A 23,996-nucleotide genomic window follows, 5' to 3' on the forward strand; every position below is an offset into this window, starting at 1 on the left:
TGTTTTTTATTTTAAGAAAAAATAAATGTTGGAAATTTCATCATTAAACTGTGGGGACGCATGGTAGCTTTCAATTTCACTCAATATTGAGTTAGGGTTCATTCACAAATTTCATAACGCTGAAAATGGCCATTTTTGACACCCACCCACCCCCTCGTAACGCTTTTTGTATGAATATTTCACAAATTTTGTTTGAGCCGTATTATCATGAGGACACCCACCCCCTTCAGCGTTATGAAATTTGTGAATGGGCCCTTATGTTGTATGTTAAAAACCCATGGAACATAAAAATACACGCCAAAATAGTTTTACCACTACAGTATGGGCAGCGAACGGTAAAGCTGGAAATATGAAAATGTTGAAATCCCTTCCAAAACAGTGCTCGTCCGATAGCTATTAATAATCTGCTCCCAATCATATGTAAAGACTGTCTGATTTTTCGCCTGTTTACCTTCCTCTGATTTCGCTCCATCGTTTGGAGCAAAGCAATAAAACAAATAAAATAAAATAAACCGTTTCCGATTAACAGCAGTGCATCCAATATCCAGAGGTATAAATAAGCAATGTAAACACAGTTGGAGGAACATAAATTGGCTGAGAAGTGTGCTAAAAAAAGGGAAATGACTGCGAAGCCGGTCCCACCGTCGGGGTTGTTGATGATGGTTTTAGTATTTGCTGGCATAAATCTCGAGACTCAATTTACCGCGAGCAAAACGAAAGTGGCGTGAGTTATAGTGCAATAATAGGGCTGTAGAAGAGCTGACCAAAGAGTAGAATAGTGGGGGATCAAAAAATTTCCATCAAACGGCCTTGAATCGGTGGCAATTATAGAGCGGGAGGCTGGAATTGGCAACGCATCAGAAAATCCTAAAGAAAGAAACAGTGACATTAGTAGATGAGCTTTTTCATGAAAGAAAAATCGTGTAGTTGTGCGGTAAAAAGTGGCTAACAGAGCAGCAGTGCAACGATGGCCGTTCATATTATGGACGAGGATCATTTCGCAATCAGCGCAATCGTGACGGTGGCAATGCAGATTATATTCTTCCTGATCGCTGCCATCTTCCAGCTGGATAAGCTTACGGATTTTGCGGGTGGAGTTAACTTTATCATCATTGCCTTGTTGACCTTTTTCTTGGGTCAAATCGATAGAACATTGAAGGTAAGTTGCATTGCAGATTTAATTTTGATATATTTTTTATATATTTTTGGAATTGAAAGTTGAATTTACAAATTTATATATTTTTATTGATTATTTTTTGACAACAACGCGTATTTCAACTTCTACTAGTAGTCTTACTCCGCAGTTATTCGGTTGAGTTGAGGTCGTTGTTCAGTGGATGCGAGTAAGTCAAGAGATAAGCATTAAAGGCATAGTTAAATAGTACATATATGAATAAGGCATAGTTAAATGGTCAAATTTTCTTAAGTTGATTTGGTTCCATGTATACCAATAAGTTGTTAAAGCGAAAAAATAAGAGTAGGTTTTACGCGCTTTGAAAAAGAGGCTCGAAAGTAACTTCACCCCTAATTTAAAAAAAAATCCAAGTAATTGTTCCTAGCATTTTTTTACTGAATTTAATTCAAACAAATTTTACCAATCGTTAGAGATTTCTGACATGATTCTTTGAAAAGTTGTTATCGTTCTACATACAAAATCAGTTTGAAACATTTCGTGTCCATTAGACCACATATAAGTAATAGTACTACATTCATCTACTCGTCCAAATTGATTATAATAATAAGGGAAATATTTTATTTTTCATGGAATTTAAACTTCTATAAACAAAGGATGTGACTTTCTGCTCATTTTGCCGGTTAAGTCCTTAGTCATTTGGGATGGGGAAGGAATGTAAGTGTGTAATGATTATTGTTTCAAGAGACCACGAATACCTTTACATCTCCACTATCACCATGGGATGTTGATTAATTGAATAGGAAAATGATCTGGGAGTCACCTTTGATCGGTAAAGCGATCAATGGATAAGGAAAAAAATGCGACTTTTACTTAAAACTAGTTTAGCATTTGTTTCTCGTGGTGAAAAGTTACTGGTAGAAGATTGAAAAAAAAGTCGACATCCATAATGTCGAACTATTCAACGGTTTTTAGTAGTGAAGAAAGAAGAAAGGTATGATTATACTAAGATTATATGAAACAGGAATAAGAGATTACGTCGACAATAATAGTGACGTTTGTTATTTACATAAACGTAACATTGACACGATAAAAATATGTTATCATAAGCATGAAACGAGCTCACCAGTTGATAGTCCATCCTCGACTCGAACACGAATATCTTTTCGCACTCACCGGACACGATTGATCCTGATTCCGTCGCTCGCCCCACAGGATCTTGCAACGGTATCAAAAAAAAAAAAAAAAACACACACTACTATCGGGCGTTCAGAAGCCCAGTGACCAGCAAAACGCGATAAATTAAACAAAAAAAAAATCAATAGTAATATCTTATAGAATAGTTGAGGTGTTGGGGAGTTCTTATTCCCAGAGAGAGGAACAGCTCTCATTCCTAGAAACAAGTGAAGAATGTAAATAGAATACTTGGTGGGATGGTTTGAAGCATTTTGTAACAGATTTCTGATTTTCCAGAATTTTAGAGAATTCCACTGAAATGTTTGTGGCAAAATTATGGGACTTTTTGATGGAATTTTGAGTGAAATCTAAAAGAACATCGGTGGATAACATAGCTTGAGCTTGAGCTTGAGCTTGATTGGCCGCCCGTGGATGCACTCCAGTATCGCCAGATCAGCTGCACTTACACAAGGAACCAACCGAATGACTGCTTGGGACTAACAGGCATCCTCAGTGTATAAGCGCTGGTGATCTTCTCTATTTTTAGGCAACAATGGCACCTGCCACGTCAGAATGCAGACCAATGAGGGCAAGGGGGAGGAATTGATGATGCATTGAACTGGCTCCCACGTAGACCGTATATTCCACTGCATCCACGCCAGTTCATGCGGGAGTGTATGGATTGGGGGAAAGGCATGGCAGAGAGGTTTGCTTTTGTGGTTAGCAGACTGCCTATGTATCAGGCGTAAGAAAGGCGTGCGCGTGGAAGTGGGAAGCATTAGGGAAACGGTTTCTTGTCCGTCTCTGGTTCTAGCGTTTGCTATGAACGAATAGTATGAGTGAGATATGTTTAGAATGGAAGATAGAGCAAGTGAGAGATATACAACTACAAAGTACGAGGAAAGGGACGGGCCTGGGATTGAACCCATCATCTTCTGCATATGAAGCAGAAGCGGTAGCCATCAGACCACCAACCCCGTCGTAAAAGAACATCGGTGGATAACATAGTCGCAAAAAAAAAGGGTTTGCTTCAATATTTTGAACATCTTTTTTTTCGTTAGAAAAATTACCACTGGGCGTTGCATTCTAGTGTGGTGAAAAAAAGTGAAAAAGTGTCGCGTTCGATTAGTTTTTTTTGAACTTTCGACGTTTACGCTTGCTCCTGGGCAGTGCGTCAAGAAAGCCCGAGCAGTCGTCAGTTGTTTTCCTTCTCGGGTCGCGCGCCAATTTTATCTGAGTGTTTTTATATATCCGAGCAAACGATTGAAGCTGAAAGTGGATTATTGCTACTCAAGGATGACGGATCAATTTGTGAGCTCGTTTCATGCTACTATTTCTAATCTATAAAATATGTATGACTGTACCTTTAATCGTTACAACAGTGAGTCGTAAATATGATTTTTAACAAACTATGAATGGTTCGTTACTGTGAGTGTCGACATAAACTCTGATTCATAAATCATTTATGTCTATTTTTTTTCAAAACACCTTTTTCTTTTTACCTTTATTTTTGTTAAAAAAAAAAACATAAAAACAGCAGAAAGATGATCGAAAACAGCAGAAATAATCTTTAAAAAGGCAATTCGCCCACTGGAAGTATTAACGTGTAGGTGTCCCAGAGATCTCTCACCACCAAACATTGTCCAAAAATGATTCAGTTACTATTAAAACGCAACATTTATTGTACAGAGTATGGCTAGTATAACTTTCTAAATGTTTGTTGTAAGAGTTTTAATTGTTTGTACCTTCTTCTTCTTCTATCTGGCGTTACGTCCTCACTGGGACAAAGCCTGCTTCTCAGATTAGTGTTCTTATGAGCACTTCCACAGTTATTAATTGAGAGTTTTCTTTGCCAATTGACCATTTTTGCATGTGTATATCGTGTGGCAGGTACGAAGATACTCTATACCCTGGGAATAGAGAAAATTTCCTTTACGAAAAGATCCTCGACCAGCGGGATTCGAACCCACGACCCTCAGCTTGGTCATGCTGAATAGCTGCGCGTTTACCGCTACGGCTATCTGGGCCCCTTTGTGTGTACCATACAACTACAAATGATTTTCTTCTCATTTTTTTTTATTTGTACCAAATCTGTGTAAACAAATCTTTTGTCAGATTTAAAGACAAATTTGAATGACGTTTTGACCTTTCCTACCTTAACCTTCCAGTTGTCGCGCGGTTCGTCACCGTCACACAGAGCTGCTTATATACATATTTTTCTGTCTTACACATATATTTTATTCTGACACAGATTCAGTTTATATGGAACACAGATTTTCTTTCCACAATTTATGTATGGACACAGTTTTTTTTGTATGGGACTCAGGTTTTCTATCAAATCATCTGGCAGCTCTGCCGTCAGGAACACCACGTTGATGCTGTGTACAAAAAGCAAGCTTTGTTACCAGCAGTACGAACTACAACAGTGCGACTACCGAAGTGTTAAATCTATGTAAACGCATGGTGCTTTCTTCATGTGCGTTTTGGATTCTGAAGCGATAATTCTACAAACTTTTCAAAGCTTAGCAAAAACAGTGACCTAATAATAATTAAAATAATTATTTTTACGGAATAAATACGAATAAAGACCGGAAAAGCTCAATCAATGAATCATTTCTCCGTTGTTAAAAAAATTAATTGAAGCATTCGGATATTCAATATAGATTTTTTTTCCTGATACATTTTCCTGAATTGTAAGAATGATACTACATCTCATTGTAGGCAGTACCCTCTCTCCATCGTAATGGTTCTTTCATAACAAAAAATGAAATTCATATGGATCGGATACCTTCCCTTCTCCCTCACCGACCACGTGTCCCCTTTACATTAATTACATTCACAGCTTGTTGTCACTTACTACTCCGTCTCAAATCGGTGACACGTCGTCTGTGGGAATATTTTCCCAAGCATCAGTCAACGCGTTCCCAATGAAAGGCAACTTTCGCTTTGATTATTATTGGCAAATGATGATTCGATACGATGGCACCAGGAAAATACACTCCAGCAGTTGACGAAGATTGAACAGACGGAAGCGAATTTAGGTCAATGACGTTGTCAATGTTTAATTTATTCTACATCACAAAAATGAAATTTCGTTCCCGGCTCATTGTGAGTTTTGGGGATGCGTAGAGCACCCACTTTGTTTTGTGAAAGGCGAACTTGTGGGGTTTTATGTTCGTTTTGCCACGCAAAGAATATATACGAAAAGGATATGTAAAATGTTTATCTGGCTTTGAAGTTATTATAATTTTTGAATTAAGGTGGCTCGAGAAATCGTTTTTGCCATAACCGCTGATTGGATCCTTGAGTTCGAAATTTAAGCTCATTTCGATGAAAACTGAGACTGCATAATCCCTTAAAAGTTTGTTTGGGATTTACTATGGAAAAACCAAGTATTCAACTAATCCTAGTTTACGACTACTTTCACCATTAAGATAAAACGACATGTGCTTTTTTATATAGAGAGAGCCTATAGCACTGCGGAACACATAGCACGTCTAGTTTTTGAGATGTTGGCTGTTGAAAATGCAAAAATTGTCTTTTTCAGCCAACTTGCATGCAAGTTTGCCAGCTTGTAAGGCAATTTATTTGCATAATTTGCCACAGAAGTCAAACTTTATGTGTATAACAATACTTATCATCGGAGTTTATAATACTTTCGATGCGGAAACATTATTTGTTAATGGTTTAGAGAATTATTGTATTTGCCATATAAGAGAAACGAAGAATTTTGTATGGAGACTGCAAGCATGTTGAAAAAATCGGTTTAATCGAAATTTTTCTCGTGCAATTTCAATCAAATTATTCTGAAATGAAAGTTTGAGTTTAATTTGCATGCTTGGTGGATTAGATTACAAAAAAAAATTTGATGAATTGTACTTTAAATTTCATGTAAACATCAATAAAATCAGTGTTTTATACAGCTTTGGCGACCTGTAGCTAAAAATTGTGACGTGCTGGAACATTTCTGAGAATGGCATCAGATTCAACAACCCCAAATTCACTAGAGACACATAATTTGATCCTTGAGACACGCAAAAATGTCATTTTTGTTACGCTGTGTAGTTTAGTCGCTTTATCAAATTTCATCTTTATATCACACTTAATAGTCATATAAACATTTATGTTTTCGCACAATCTGCGCTTTGCAGCAGTAGTCGCTGTCGGGTTCCAGTAGTGAATCAACTGATGGCAGCAATATTTTAAATAGATATGAAAAATTAAAAAAAAAAGTGCTAGAGATCATCTTTATGAATCTTTCGAAGGATTTCGATTGCTGCTCAGAGGGAAAAATGTTACACCCATGTGAAAATTAACTGTTTTGTATGATATTCCTTGCTTTATTCTCGAACGGCTATTACTAGAGCACTATCGCAACTATTGGAGCATATGCACCAATAGTGGCTCAAACGATTTAATGTAAAGGGTGTACGGAATCAGATTGCGACATACACAAATATTTGGCAAAATTCGCACTTTCAACCAATCATCTTCAAACTTTCAGGGCATAAAATAAAATATGTTATGAATATTTCCCCATGCTTGTTTTATTCAATTTCTATTCCATATTCTAATGTACGATATTTTCTCTTCACACTACTCATAAGGTCCTGTACAACATTTGGACCACCTTTTTTTGCATGACGGTCCATTTTTACTTCATATCTTCCTCCGATTTCACTTCCTTGGGATGATTCCAAAGTTCCTGCTTCATGATTCGGCACGAAATTTACCTCTTTAGCCTCGTACCACTCTAAAACTTCTTACGAGTACTGGCACCTCAGAAGAGGAAGTAGACGCTTTTGGAGGCATTTCTTTAGGTAAACCTGCCCATTGACCGGTCCAGTCGTCACGAATGGGGTGCTTCACTTTCCACACAAGCAAATTACTTGCGAAATCATTTTTTTTTTTTGGCAAACATTAACATATTCTGCTTTCTAACGTCTTCAGGGACATCGAGGAGCTTTTTGGACTTTAGTCATTCACGTTTTTTCGGATCTTCCACGAAACTTTTGGGTAGATTCAGTTTCTTCACTACATCTCGAACTGAACTTCTGGGATTTCTCTTGAAAGCTTGAACTACCCGTTTGTGATTCTTAACAACATACGGAAATCTATTTTGCCACTTTTTTCTTTCCGATCGATGGTCAAACGTTCGTGGTACCGATTTAAAACACAAGACACAAGAATGTATCATTCTCAGATTTCTGCTGATGGCACGATGATATAGATCCGGATTTTTGACTTCATCTTTACAACGATTGTAGGGAAACTTACACAGCGTAAACAAATAAACATTGAGCAAATTACACCCACAATTTCAAAAGAAAATACCCTACGGGTTAAAAGTTACAACATTTTCCACTTTATTTTGCTTTGTATTAGAGGTTGAAATCTTTTTGACGCAAAAAGATCATTTATAGGACTTTTCGTTATTTTGTTATGATTTTTTGTTAATCCACTATTGGTCTGGCACCCTAATTGATTATTAACTATTAATAAATGATTATGTTCATTTTGAATTGGTAACAATTTTAAAAGTTTTTCGCTTTTGAATACTTTTGAATAGAGAAAATTTTAGCATTATATAGAGTCTGACACAAGTACGTAGCTACGTAGTATTTACTACATAGCCAACATTCATAGAAGAAAGTCGTCTGGCAATAGCTTGCAAAGTCATTGCGTTTTGTTGTTGCCTCGGGACGAGGTGAGCTTACACGTGTGGTGTATTGGCTACATATGACTGTATCATATGAGATGGAAATTTATGCGTCGTTCTAAAATATGATATCTCCTTGAAGGTAGCATCTTTCTACACGTATCACAAATGGGATGCTTGAATTAAGTATACTCGGAGAAAAATATGATTTGCTATTGCGAGATAACCCAAATACAGTGGTGCATAAAAACATGTAATTTGACAAACGGTGTTCAGAATTTTTTTTGGTTTTTATGCAGTAAAATACGAGAATTTTGTGATGAGTAATCAAATCAAATATTTTGCATTTCTTAAGACCTGACACTTATTGTTAGGACCTAAAAGCTATGGGGCCGTCCATTAATTACGTAAAGGATTATGGGAGGAGGGGGGGTTCGAGATTTCTTACGTGCCATACAATTTACTTTTAATTTTCACACAAAAAATCTTACCGTATGGGGAGGGGGGTGGGGTTTCAAAAATCCCGTAAATTGTGCTACGTAATAAATAAACAGCCCTTATTCAGCTATTCTTCTTTTTTCTTCTTCTTCTTTCTGGCGTTACGTCCTAACTGAGACAGAGCCAACTGCTCAGATTAGTGTTCTTGTGAACACTTCTGAGCACAACTGAGAGCTTATTTTGCCAATTGACAATTTTTGTATGTGTATATCGCTTGGGGGCTGTCCATTAATTGCGTAGGACTATTTTCGGGATTTTCGAACCCCCCCTCCACCTTTGGTAAGATTTTTTGTATGAAAATAAAAAAAGTATGGCGCGTAAGAAATATCAAAACCCTCCTCCCCCCATAACCCCTTATGTAATTAATGGACGGCCCCTTGACAGGTATGATTCAAACCCACGACACTCAGCTTGGTCTTGCTGAATAGCGTTTACCGCTACGACTACCTGAGCCCCTTCATCACCTTCCTATTAATATTGATAACACGATGATACTCTAATAATCCCTCCATACATTAAAAAAAGTGTCCCAGTTGCACTACCCATTCTCAAAGTGCACAAATCGTGAGTTCAAAATTTAAAAGTCAACAACGGCATTAACAAATTGATAATAATTAGGATGATAGTGTTGCCTTGTGTTTGAAATGTTACTAATTTTATTACCAATTTTGTTAAGAATAAGAGCGGATTTTTACTTTTTCTTTAAATCTTTCGGTTTTCCACCTGGTAAGAGTTTTTCCAATAAATTGTCTCCTACACATTTAAGTTTAGCAACAGAAATTTATTGATCACCAGGCTGACAATACCACGCTTTCTCCTAAATATGTAAAATTATTTCTTCATTACTTGCACACACTAGTAAGAATTCGATAATAAAATATCAATGATATTGATACACACCTCTCACTGCTTAGAAAATGTTCGAAACAGTTTTATCAATTCCCTTTAAAGTCATTAATCTTGTCAACAGTAATACACATTTTTCATCCCATTGTCCCACAATTCATGCTTAGGCTGCCATCAGTCAAGAAAAGCCACTAACTATTCGGCCTGGGGCGGAATTTTTCCAAAGAGGCGAAACGTAACGCGATGAACAAAAGAATCATTTTGCCTTTTGTGTGAACATTCACACAACCAGCACCTCTAAGATTAACGAGAGTGAGTGGTGGCTTCTGAGTTGGTTCTCATAACAAAGAAAAACTTTTTTTTTGTCTGAATCTACAAATTCATCATAGTAAAAAGTAAAGCCAAGAGTGGGAGGAAGCAAGACGAAGATTTTACTCACCAAACGCGTCACAAATTTTCGGCATGACAAAGTTTTGATAATTAAAGAGAAGGAGGCAGTCACATTGAAATTTAATTTTCCACTTGTACGCTAGCTAGAAGGGAAATTGGATTTTGGCAGTGATGAGATGCATCATCTTGCTATATGCTTGGCAAACGGTGGTATCAATTAGCGCGTGGTTATCTATTAGTATCATACTAGTATTACCGGCTTTATAATGAACTTCCGACTGTGACACTGAGGGAGCATGTTAGGGCGTTGTATAAAGTGATGCTTTCTTTAATGGGCGAGTCATCTTCTGAAAGCATTGCTATTTAGAGGTCTTCATGAAGGCTTGAACCCTTTTAGTTGATCTATCGATTTCAAAGAAAATAACAAAGCGAACCAGAAATAACCTTCTCAAGTGTCTCAAAAATCAAATTATGTAGGGAAAGTGTACCAGTTATGGCCATAGTGGTTCCCTATTTGACCATACGTGAAATTTCGATAACATTCACATTTTCAATCTTTTTAAATGTTTAAACATCAAGATATATCTATCACAACACAAAAAAACCTTTCAAAATGAGAAGACATTCCAGTAATCCCGTATGGCGGAATAGGGAACCACTATGTCCATAACTGGTACACCTACCCTATCTCCAAATTTGTTCTTATAAATATTTCAGCCCGTAATAATTTTGTGCTAATGGTCGTCAAAGATGTGTAAAATACTAGGTTTAAGAATGTTTCAATGAAATTTAAACTATGATTTATTAAACTTTTTGATGATTAGATCATCAAACATGCATATTCTAAACTTAAATAAAAAATCATTCTGTATAGTTATTGGACTATTTACAGGACATTGTCCAGCTAGATATTATTTAAAGAAGATGGGTCGAAGTCCAACTGATATCTGTCGGTTTTGCGACTGTGAGATAGAGACCTCTCAACACTTGCTTTGTGAATGCTCAGCACTATTTGCGCAAAGAAGACAGTATTTCAACAAGGGCATACTAAGTCCTTTTGAAATTTGGCAAGGAAATCCCAATAAGGTAGTTGAATTCATTTTAAGAATCATACCCGATTGGGGTACGTCGCAGTATCAGTCAACGGCAGTTACTCTTAATAGTATAACTTGTCGTCCTGAAAATATGCGAAAAATAAACAGAGGTATACCACAATAGATCAACTTAATGGTCGCAGTGGTTCAAATCCCAAAAAAAAAATGCATATCGATTGATTAATCCGTTAATGCCGAAGGTATCTCATAATTGTTTTAAAATAAAGACAGTTTCAGCAAGAAAACAAAAATTAAAGTCTATAAGGATCCAGAAAAAATCTTCAAGGTGTGTTGTGAATATCTGATAGCTCCATAGAATAATTTTGAAGTTTATGAAAGCACAATGCATAACAGTTGATCCTTTAAGATACAGCAAGTGTTGTAAAAAATCATGTGTGTTGAAAAAACTCAACTCTTTTACTAGCAAGGGGAGAAAACCTACGCTTACTACAAAGGATACAGATAAAGATAAATGTCCATCATTGAGAATGTATATCTCCGTCATATTCTAAGCGATTTTCAAAAATTATTTTAATAGATATTTTACCCAAATTTTTGATTGCATTCAAAGTTCGTTTCAATTAAAAACTACAAACAATTACTATTTTTCTGCAAATTAAAAACTAAAACATAAGCATTTAACTTTTTTTAACATCAATCAGCTTTAGAAGTCCAGTGAACATATCTGGGTAGGAATAGATAGTACTTATAATACTCAAATATGTTTAACTGGAAATACGAAAACATTGTTTTTATAACTGTTTGTCTTTAAGTCGAAAATTAATGCGATGACATTTGAATTTGTTTATTTCTGTCCAAACATGTTCATTGGTCTTATGCAATTAAATTTAATTCGAAAAAGAACATGTCATCGCTTTTAATTTTAATTTACGGTGAAAATGAATAAATTAAAGCTGAACGGATGGTTATCATGCCCATTTTACCCAAATTCCCCATTTTTATCAGGTTATTCATAACACGTTCAGTCGTGAGCCTCGTGGCCGTGCGGTTAGTGTCGTCAGGCATTTAAGCGCATCGTGGGTTCGATTCTTGCTTCAACCTTTGAAACTTTTTGTCAGGAATGTAGCTCGGTTGTGTCACTGGAGCATGCTTGTCCGTTGTCTAGTGTTAAGGTACAGCCATAAAAAATAATGTCTAATTAGCAACAACCTTAAAACAATTTCACTTACCAACATCTACACATATGTCAAGGTCCTGAAAATTCCCATAAACTAGTAAAAATAAGCGCAAAACTCAACAAAACAATTGGAATAGCTCACCCAAACACCAACACTCACGAGCACCATTCTTGGCCCATTAAGTGCCATTATTCTGCACGTGTAGTGCACTCAAACATAATTGAATTGAGTTAGATTGCAAATGGATAATCAATCTTCCGATTTCAGAAGCCGTATGGTGCCAGAATTACACATCCGAAAAACGTTCGCATCGTCGCATCACGTCGTGCCAATATGCATCAACCAGCAAGCATTGTTGACCGGAAATAGGCACGCTAAAACTAATTGAAATACTATTGTAGGTGGGGCATACAATTGCAGGCTATGAATTATCCATGAGCACGTTATCCCAAACATTATTACAAATATGGAACGAATGAAATTCAATACTTGACGTTGTAGAAAGTGTTACATCAATCGATTATGAATGAGCAGGTTTTGCCTGTAAGCGAAGTGCACAAAACTGTGTGAATTAACTTCTTCGTTTGGATGGTTGATGCTCTCATCATGTGTACGGGAGGAAATTTAATTATTGTGTTCATTGATTGATACGCTAATAAAATTTTGATTGCGCATACGTATACATTTATAGCTTATAACTTTTTCAAGAGTAATTTAGCACCATATTTTCATTGGAAATGTTGCATAATAGACACATTCTAAATCACACTTTAGAGTTTTTATGCTATAAATCCATAGTAGCCAAATTTGGGTAGTGCTTTGTGAAGCCCAAGCAGGACAGTTCGGTTTTGCGTCGTCCGATTGATTTAGCTGACGGATTCGCGCGTTTTCGTTGCCGGAGAATTTTTTTCCCCCTGTTTTGGAGCGTCTTGCTGGGTAGTGCTTTGTGAAGCCCAAGCAGGACAGTTCGGTTTTGCGTCGTCCGATTGATTTAGCTGACGGATTCGCGCGTTTTCGTTGCCGGAGAATTTTTTTCCCCCTGTTTTGGAGCGTCTTGCTGGGTAGTGCTTTGTGAAGCCCAAGCAGGACAGTTCGGTTTTGCGTCGTCCGATTGATTTAGCTGACGGATTCGCGCGTTTTCGTTGCCGGAGAATTTTTTTCCCCCTGTTTTGGAGCGTCTTGCTGGGTAGTGCTTTGTGAAGCCCAAGCAGGACAGTTCGGTTTTGCGTCGTCCGATTGATTTGGCTGGCGGATTCGCGCGTTTTCGTTGCCGGAGAGTTTTTTCCCCCTGTTTTGGAGCGTCTTGCTGGGTGGTGCTTCGAGAGGCCCAGGCGGGACGGTTCGGTTTTGCGTCGTCCGATAGAGTTTGTTGACGGTTTCGCGCGTGTTTTCGTCGCCGGAGATTTTTTTTTTTTTTTTCCCTTTGTTTTGGAGCGTCTTGCTGGGTACGTGTTTGGGAGGGCCCAAGCAAGACGGTTTGTTTTCGGGACGCCAAGAAGTTTTGCTGTCAGTGTCAGTTTTGTGTTCAGTCGAGAATGGATGGCCAACTGGTGAGTTCGTTTCATGCTTATGATAACACATATTTTCTTGAAAGCGTAACTTTTATGTAATATTGGGGCAAACTTTGTATGGTTTGTCACTATAGGTGTCGGCATTGTGCTTTTTTCTTGTACAATTTGAATATACATGTGTTTTTCTCTTTTTGACATTATTGAGGGTTATCCTTTGAATTGTTCGACATTGTGAATGTTGACGTATTTTCTAAAACTTCTACCATATCGAGACGAGATGCACAGTGGTACTCATGTGTGATTTTCGAACGGGCTATGTGTGGTTCGTCACTGCAAGTGTCGGCATTGTTCCTGTTTCATATAAGTTGAAATATATACATGTAATTTTCAGTTTTCGTCATTGATAGGGACGTCTTTTGAATTGTTCGACATTATAGATGTTGACGTAATTTTTCCAAAAACTTCTCGAGACAAAAATACAAAACTAGCTTTGAATACAAGTCGTGTATTTCCCCCTTGTCCATGGATCGCATCACCGACCAGGGGTGACTCCCAGATCTTTTCCTTCCTCACTAGTGAACACCCTTCCCGTGGTGATTGTGGGGATGCAGAGGTGTTCTCGGTCTCTGGAGGCAACAGTCGTTGCACCCTAGCATTCCTTCCCCATCCCAACTGACTGTAAGGACTTGGCCGGCGCCGTTGTTGATCAATAATGTTAGATCTGCTAGAGTTGCACTTCGGGAGTGGGCGGAGGCTCCCATCCCTTATTCATTTGGATCGTAGTGCAATTCTTACCAGTTCCGATCAGTCACGGAGTGGCAACCATTGACATGTGCAGTCAGTTTGTGCTGTGCTATGCTATGCTATGCAAAACACCCCTTTCTTTTTACCTTTATTTTTGTAATAAAAAAAACTTTGAATGGTTGGACACTACAAGTGTAGACTTCCGAAAGGTTCACTTTATTCAACAAACTTTGGATGGTTCGTCACTGTAAGTGTCGGCATAAGAATAGGAGTGTTAGGAATGTTTCATTTAGGTATTTGTTCAACAAACTTTGAATGGTTCGTCACCCCAAGTGTCGGCATAATCATGTTTATATCTCACAAATAATTATTTATCATGGTCTAATTGCTTATCAAAGTGAATCCTGTGACCCAACGATCCTCCCCATTAACAAACATCCCTCCCAGTAACCTTTGTGGAGATGCAGAGGCAAACACGGTCTCCAAATAGCAAAGGTTACACACTAACATTCCTTCCCTCAATCCCACCTGACTGCAAGGACGTGGCCGGCGCCGTTATTGACCCTGTATAAATAGAGGCACTGAATTATGCACACTGAAGAAGATTATGGCCAATCCCAGTCAAACTTCTAGTTGATTCTTTGTGCATTTTCACTGACTTCGGTCAATCACGGAATAGCAACCATTGATATGTGTAGTCAGTCTAAGCTAAGCTAAGCTAAGCTATAAATCCATAGTAGCCAAATTTGAGGCTTAAATAACGAATATGTATATATATATATTTGGTCTTAAATAAAGAATATATATATATATATATATATATATATATATATATATATATATATATATATATATATATATATATCAATGTCAGCGGGACGGTTCTAGAAAAAAATACTTGCACCCCTCGGAGATAAACCAGCCTCGGGCTGAACTGCCCATATTGAAAAAGTAGACATTGAGAAAATAGCGCTCAAAGATCAAAGTTTGTTTTCTCATAATTTTTTAATAATTTTCTAGTATATTTTTGCGCGCCATGTTCATTTAGCACCACCATACAAATTACTTATCTACTCAAGTAGATATGTTGTCACGGTGCACAGTGGCCGCATCCCATACAAATGCTGGCCAAAAGTACAACTTTCACTCAAAAACGTTCGAAAATGCAAATTATTTGACAAAACATGATTTTTAGAGGTAATTTGATAGAAATAGTCGCCGAAACAGAAAATCTATATTTCCGGTACATTTTACAGAATTTTATTTTATTTTATTATAATCCAACTGACTTTTTTAAGTCTTATTGAATATCTTAAACTATAAATACAACAATACATTCGGAGAACATATAACATCATCTATCTACATAATAATATCATATCAACAAAACCAACTCATCATGGAACATAGAAGTAACATCATCAATCTACATGTAAATATCTCACTAACATGAAATTACATAACAACAAGATCTATTTTAACAAATTTGGCTTCCAAGTGTGAGTATTTCTGTGAATATCGCTCTGAATTTAATATTTCGGGGCCATATAATTGGACTCAACGCACGTGATTTGAACTTTGAATCCATTACAACCATAAACGAAACAAAGGGGCCATATAATTGGACTCAACGCACGTGATTTGAACTTTGAATCCATTACAACCATAAACGAAACAAAGTCTAAATTATGAGATTTCCATTTTGATACTAGTTTTCTAACATTAATGCATTCGGGATCATCAATTCCAATCGCCTGCGAAGCCATCTGCATTATATCAATCTCCGAAACACTCACATTGACGTTCGTTAGCAGTATTGCGAATTCCCTATCGTCTATTGCGTTCTGTCGTTCTCGATCACATTCATAATTCGAAAAAGCCCCTACGTTGTTTCCACTGCACACTGTAGCCGTCGCTGAAAAAACGTGATCGAAATTGTTTTGACCTTGAAAACATGATTTTAGTACTATAGTGTCTTCGGGAAAGTTTTTCCATAAAATAATCGCTATTTTATGAAAGTGTCAGTTTGGTGATTAATCCACCTATAAGTGAGAACGAAATTTTATTTTTCGTATTTATGAATTTAAAAATAAACTTTATTCGGGAAAGTTGTAGGTAATATTAGAAGAAACAACTTTTCTGAAGACACCGTATGCATATTTTTTGATTTTCATGTACATTTGTGGAGTTTTTTTGTGGAACACCCCTAAAAATCACTTTTTTTATCATAACTTGGTTGGATGATTTTGTACAATTTTCAATTGTTCTAGTGTTATTTGTTACTTGCAAAAACACATAACTTTCTCCAAAAGAGCATATTTTTATCCCTCATACTTTTCGAGTTATTGAAGGTTTTATATAAAATTTTGCACCTTTTTGACACTAAAAATCATTTGGACGCGCACATTTCCGCAGTCTGAAACATGTTCATCCAATGGTTTAAAACTAATACTATGAAATGCAGAGAAAGCCGTTTTTAGCCTGCTTTAGCCTGACGGTCAAAAGAAAGTCTGAAAAAATGTTTACTTACATGCAGATATAATTTACACTTATTCACTACCCCCTATATTGGCTTAACTTGAATATCTGGCATCACTATATCGAATTTTATGCAATCAAATCAACAATGACATCAATCAACAAGAGATCGGAATAATCTGTTCAGACAGGTTTACCACAGACAAACAGACTAAATATCATACACTCTTTTCATCGTTCACTTTTCTAACGTTAGTTTCATTTATGAAGTAGGTGGTCAATTAGGGATTCCGGCTCCGACTACTTTTGCTGAATACCGATTCAACAGTACTACATCGATCAGAATCGGTAGGGTTCATGGACAAAAGGTCGAAAGGACAAAAGGTCGAAAGACAAAAAGTCGAAGGGACAAAAGGTCGAATATGATTTGCTTGGTGAGAAATTTTTCCTTCTTTGAAAAAAGATTTTCGACCTTTTGTCCCTTCTTTTTTGTTCTTCGACCTTTTGTCCTTTCGACCTTTTGTCCTTTCGACCTTTTGTCTTTCGACCTTTTGTCATAGATTCATCGGTAGTACTAGTAAAATACCGATAATGAAATTTTTTCCCACTAAACCAATAAAAAATGTTATAGTTTTCGTTTGTTCATAAGAAATCCCTATATTTTAGTTTTATTCACAATTATAACATTTATGTATTTTACAATAAATAGTTGATAATTTGTGGAGAATGAAAAAATATACATTTGTTGAAATATTTTAGAATATTAGTAATAGTTATCGTGTCATGTGATTTGCCATCACCAGAACCGCTTGATTGATGATACGATTGGCGAAGGTTATTTATCAGCATCATACAAAATAAAACAGCGGAATTACTGAAATCTTAAGATGATCATATTAAAGATCATGTAACAAAATTTGTTCATACATTTTTCTATGATAACATTTTGTTGAATTTGTTCATTTGTGGTGATCGAACCCGTGTATAAAAGGGACCATTAATAAATTACAACCTGCTTACACTGCTCATCTACACCTACTTGTCCCATTTTCTATGTAAAGCTTATGAGCTGCGAGCCAAATATGCGTAGAACGGCAGTACACGAAGGCGATTGTGGATTGTTTCTTCATAATTGTATAAATATGTTTTAATGCGAGAAAATCGGTAAGTATGCATTTCAAACTGTTTAATTGCTTTTTGGTTTATATGAGTGGCACCCAATATCAGCATCCGTACTAGCTTTGGCTGAGTTTAAATTGATATTTCGAATATTTAAGTTGTCATTACGATTAATCGATATTTTGAATCGATGTTTGGAGCATCTAGAATCGAATGAATTGATTTTATTAATTCTAGTTTTTGATTCGATTTATTTTGTAGAAATCGATAAATGTTTCTTAATGAATTGATGGGAGAGAAACCAAATTTTTAATTAGTGAATTTGTTGTATCGAATATGAAAACTGATTTTATTGAAAGATGTTGGTGTCGACTGCTAATTCATTTGATCCCATCCCAAACTTCATAAATTTCAATTCAAATATATAGATGCAAAGGATTCGATTAAATCGATAAATAGATTCGACAGTTCAAATGTGAATCGATTCAGTAACATCGATGCTATGAAGAAATTTGCTCAACGCTTTGTACACTGAATCCTTATACGAGGATGTGAGGTAATTGTTGTTGTTGTTGTTTGAGAGGGACTTTAACCCGAAGGTCATTCGTCCCTTTAATACTAGTGAGGTAATTTCTTTCTTGGTCTCTATTGGACAGTTGACCGGAGAGGCTCAAGAGGTTGTAACAAGGATATTAAGAATTGCAGGGAGGATCTCCAGAATTGATACTGACTAAGAATTATTACACTGTTTGTTGGCGACATCAAATCCTGTGATTACATCTATTAGAGCATTCCCGAGAAAAAAGTGTTTCCTTATCAGGATGGGAAAATCTTTTGGTTAAAAAAGATAACGAACAAACCAGTGATAGCGGAGCTAAAAATAATGATGATAATCTTAAACATTAATATTTACTGATTTATGGATTGCATATGAATTTTAAAGGAAAAAATAAATGTTTCATAGTTATATTATACATTTTAGTTTTTGCTGCGAGCTCCGAAAAATTCTCAAGAAAGGACTGAGACTTCCTGCAGAAAAAATAGCAATAAGTGTTTTTCTGCAAAAAATAAACAGCTAACGTTGGAAAGGTGAACGACGAAAAGTGTGTTGGATATGTTGTCTGTTTGTCTGTGGTAAACCTGTCTGAACAGATTATTTCGACCTTTTGTTGATTGATTATATTGTTGACTTTATTGCATAAAATTCGATACAGTGATGCCAGATATTCAAGTTAAGCCAATATAGGGTGTAGTGAATAAGTGTAAATTATATCTGCATGTAAGTAAACATTTTTTCAGACTTTCTTTTGACCGTCAGGCTAAAGCAGGCTAAAAACGGCTTTCTCTGCATTTCATAGTATTAGTTTTAAACCATTGGATGAACATGTTTCAGACTGCGGAAATGTGCGCGTCCAAATGATTTTTAGTGTCAAAAAGGTGCAAAATTTTATATAAAACCTTCAATAACTCGAAAAGTATGAGAGATAAAAATATGCTCTTTTGGAGAAAGTTATGTGTTTTTGCAAGTAACAAATAACACTAGAACAATTGAAAATTGTACAAAATCATCTAACCAAGTTATGATGAAAAAAGTGATTTTTAGGGGTGTTCCACAAAAAACTCCACAAATGTACATGAAAATCAAAAAATATGCATACGGTGTCTTCAGCAAAGTTGTTTCTTCTAATATTACCTACAACTTTCCCGAATAAAGTTTATTTTTAAATTCATAAATACGAAAAATAAAATTTCGTTCTCACTTATAGGTGGATTAATTACCAAACTGACACTTTCATAAAATAGCGATTATTTTATGGAAAAACTTTCCCGAAGACACTATAGTACTAAAATCATGTTTTCAAGGTCAAAACAATTTCGATCACGTTTTTTCAGCGACGGCTACTGTGTGCACTGAGCGGTGCACGTTGTGATCGAGGAATAACACTATCTCCTTGCGAAGAAACTCTGGCAGACTTAGGAACACTGTTTGGCATTTTGGTTATTGAGGCAATAGCGGTCATGATATCAGCAACGTTGTTTTTAAGCTCCTTAATATCATCTTCCATTGACATCTCTCGGGATTTCGGTAGCATCTCATCGTTACATGCCATACTAGGACCACCCGATGCATAATTGTATGTCGTTTGGAATTCACTCATACAGCCGTCGCATATCCACAAAACGTTTTTCGAGAGAATGGTGAGATCGTTTATATGGAACATTTTCATGTCTATACAATTTGCATGAAACGATCCCGCACAGGCACCTTTGCAAGTAATGACATAATTATCTCTCTCTTGGATGCTCAGGGAGCAATGACAACTTCTCATTGCAAATGGTAGGAGCAGTAACAAATTTCTAAAACAATCTACGGAATCTATATATTTCTTCTTTTGCAGATTTTCGAGCGCACAAACTGCAAAATAAAACTTTCAGCGCAGTAACGGTTACTCGACACGGGTCTTTGTAGCAGATTTTTGAATTTATCTGATAAACAACAACTATATCAACGGACAAGCAGAGCACGCAACGAAATGCAACGATCACAACATCCTTTAGAAATTAGTTCATAATAGCTCATTTTTTAATTCAAATAATGAAATCCGTATCCAGATAAAAAATCAAATGAAACGTCATTATTTCGATGCCAATTTGAAGTTAAATATTGTGGGCAAGCTCGAGGTGGTTTGTAAATCTATTTGGGAGCTTACAATGGTAAAAAATGCGATATTCATAACAAGTATGTTGTAATGGTCTGATTCGTAGTGGAACTGAAAAATATTTTTTCTTATCTTGGAACAAAAAAGCGCTAGTGAAGCCATAGCAAATCCAATACTATGAAATATTTGCCACACATTGAGGGGTAAATGATCATTTTAGGGCGTTTCTCAGATATCTTGCACTACCTTTGAGAAAATGCCTTATTTTTTAATGAGCTCTATGTTATACACTTCTTGACATTCTCAAATGGTAAACATGTCATATATGGTTCAAGATACAGTCATCTCTCCCTTACTCGATATTGAAGGGACCATCGAGTTAGAGAGGTATCGAGTTACAGAACACAAAAGCAGTGCAACTGCGTTCCAAGGGACCATCGAGTTAGCCATGACAACCGATTTTCACTATGGTTCTCTAACTCGATATCGAGATACGGAATATCGAGTAAGGGAGAGTTAACTGTATCTTTAAAACATAGCCTAAGGTATATGCTTTCGAATAAGACCGGTTGAGAAAGATTTGGCATGATTTAGTACAGAAACTATAATTTCCATAGAACAACCTGCACGAAATTTGAAAAATTCAAAGGGTCAATTTCGGCTGACATATCTCCAGATCACATGCTGTGAAAAATCGAAGTATACACCGATCGATCTGAAACTTTGGGGAATTGTTATTCAATACTGAAGAAATCAAGAAAAAATATTCGAGAAGGAATTTTCAAGCTTCATTTTATTGACTTTTTGCCAGCTTTGGGCCACTGTACGGTGAGAGGGATACCAATAAATTGGTCAGATGAAGTTTTTATAAATGATCAATATCTTAAAATGTTTTCAAAATAGAGAGTCATGATGTTCAGCAAAATTGTTCAGTAGATTAAGGCCAACATGTGGTGGGTGGGTCATTGAAATGCGAATCTCTGCCACCATGTGGCGCTAGCGGGCATCGAAATTTCTGATATTTCAGGATCCTGACCTCTTAGAAAGATCGCGTCTTCGACGAAGTTGCTCAGTAGCTCGAGCGCTATCATTATAAAAACCATTAAATTAAAAAGCGCCAGGAGGCGCTAGTGAGCATGAAACTTTTGTTTTGAGGTTATCTCTAGATTCTGACCACTTAAAAAGATGGCGTCTTGGGCAAAGTTGTTCATTACCTCAACACGCAGCGAACTGGACTATCGAATTTCATACATTTTGCCTTATGAAAGGTGGAACGATTATTGCAATACTAACGCTTTATGTATCGTTTTAGCATCACTTTACATCAAGGCGTAGATAGGTGCATAGTGTGCGCTCAGGCCTACCGATCGCAAGGTTCTTGGTTCGATTCCAGGTTGCCGCGTAAACGTTTTTTGTTTTCAAATTTTGGTTTCATAAGGCAACTTTATGAATTTCAACCCGATTTCTTGTGACGAATTTTCAAAAGGGGTTCCTATGTTTATCGATAGTCCATTTGCCTGAGTGAAGGACTATCATTATTAAAGCCATGAAATTCAAAATTTTGCCACCAGGCAGCGCTAGTGAGCATGAAGGATTGTCCGACATTTCCTCGAAAACACTTTCCCCGAATGCAATTTTCTCGAATGACGTTTTCCCGAATGAACTATTTCCCCGAAAATTATTTTCCCGAATGTACCATTTCCCCGAATAAATCGTAATGTTAATGACATACTGAAAGCTATCCATGTTCCTGCTACCAAAAAGTATTTAACGTGTTAGGTGATGTAAGATTAGACGAAAATTGATTAATTTGTTATAAAAATCCATGTATTTCAAGTTACAGATGTTCAAAATAATGTGCCACGAGCATTTGGCTCAAAACAACTTAGATTAATTTTTGTGATACCCTGATGAAAAAAGCGAGCACATGATAGGAAGTTTTATTTGAAGCGGTATCTATGGAGTATAGATATTTGGCTTATGAACATTTGGACGAATGAACATTCGGTTTAGTTTTGCCTTCTTAGAATAGTAGGCTGTTCTTTATATTTATACTGTTCCAATATTCAGTGACACTTAGCTGATAGTCTTAAATTTCTCCTCTCTTAATAATAGGCTGTTCTTTCACATTGTTTCGCATTTTTACCCAAAGATGCCTCATTTGGCCAAACGTCTTCGTGCCATATATCCACTAGGTTAAACGTAATTTGATTACACTTAGTCACCTGAGGGGTGCATTCTCGAACATTTTGGTCATTCAATTTGAACTCAATATTTTCCACCAGTTCTAACCGTTGCTTGTTTGCTTGTATCGCAGGTAACCATTTTCAAGGTGCACACTTAAAAAGCTACACACAAGGCTTCTGCAATTTGATGAGAGCAATAAGACCAATGAATCAGCTTAAACGGATAGTTTATGACCGTATGTTAGTATAAATATATTTCACAAAAGTTCTGAAAATATTACGCATCAAAAAGACCAAGTAAATCGTTCCTTCAACATTTGATTGTTTCTTTGTCACATAAGATGTATAACTTTTTTAGCGTGACGAAATAATGACCGCACACTTCTATGCATCATTTCTCGGATCGGATCATTTTGCACCCCCTAGCTAGTGACAAGCTACAGTGCAACCATTGATCCATAGAATCTATTATATCTTGCACTACGTAATTAAACTATGAGTCTCCCTTCTAGTCTTTCTTCTCACCCTGACAATCAATATTAGTTTTCCAGATAAAAATCTTTGTTATGTCTTGGATAGAAACAATTTTCCCGAACGTCAATTTTTCCAAATCGTTCCTAAGTGGGTCATCTAGTCGAAAACGTTAAACACAGAGAACATGTTAGTAATGAACACTAAAAATGCTAATAATCACTAATTAAAAAGAAAAAATAGCCTATTTGAAAAAAAACTCCTTATTAAGTTAAGTACTTAAGAGTACTTAAGCAGATCGAAAGCATTGAAAATGTTGGATCAAAATATTAGAATCTGTAGTATTCGTTCTCACAATGACATTTGAACTAGTAGCATGTAATTACCAGAAAAAACCTGATTAAAGTTTCAGTAGCACTGTTAATTTATATTGATATATTTATCTATGAAGAACAGCCTTCAAATAAAAGAAGGGCAAATTTATGATGAAATCAGTAGCAGCTGCAAGCAGAACAATATCAAACCAGCAAAGCTTTGAAGAAATGCCTACAATGATAAAAGGTGAGAGTTTTAAAATTATCAACTATTTTGATGCCAATGATTATTAGACCAGTAATATAAAGAAGAACAACCTATGTTCTGAAGAAGGGATTTTTATAAAATTGAAAACATGTCTTTTACGTTCTCAGTTGTAATTAAAACAACATCTGCTTATGTTTTAAGAAACACAATTTACTAACGCGGAAATAATGATCGAATGATAGCCTGGACACGGTGTGCTGGACTGTCAAATGCGTCCCAAATCAACTAATGTCGAATTTGTTTTTGAGCCTAAGTTGAAACTGGTGATACTTGGAACTGGTCGCTCTGACTCATAGTTTCAACCCGATTCA

At 36.3% G+C, this 23,996-nt stretch overlaps 1 protein-coding gene across 3 annotated transcripts in view; it reads left to right on the top strand.

The window, feature by feature from the left end:
- Nucleotides 1-23,996, top strand: part of LOC5576985 — a 109,148-nt gene that overhangs the window by 19,171 nt on the left and 65,981 nt on the right. For all 3 annotated transcript variants that reach the window (XM_021843887.1, XM_001663036.2, XM_021843886.1), the window contains exon 2: nt 530-1,159. In XM_021843887.1, coding sequence (XP_021699579.1) covers nt 968-1,159 — 192 coding nt within the window. In that variant the 5' untranslated portion in view covers nt 530-967. The remainder of the gene's footprint in view (nt 1-529; nt 1,160-23,996) is intronic.

The sequence above is a fragment of the Aedes aegypti genome, chromosome 2, assembly GCF_002204515.2.
Source record: "Aedes aegypti strain LVP_AGWG chromosome 2, AaegL5.0 Primary Assembly, whole genome shotgun sequence".
NCBI lineage: Eukaryota > Metazoa > Arthropoda > Insecta > Diptera > Culicidae > Aedes > Aedes aegypti.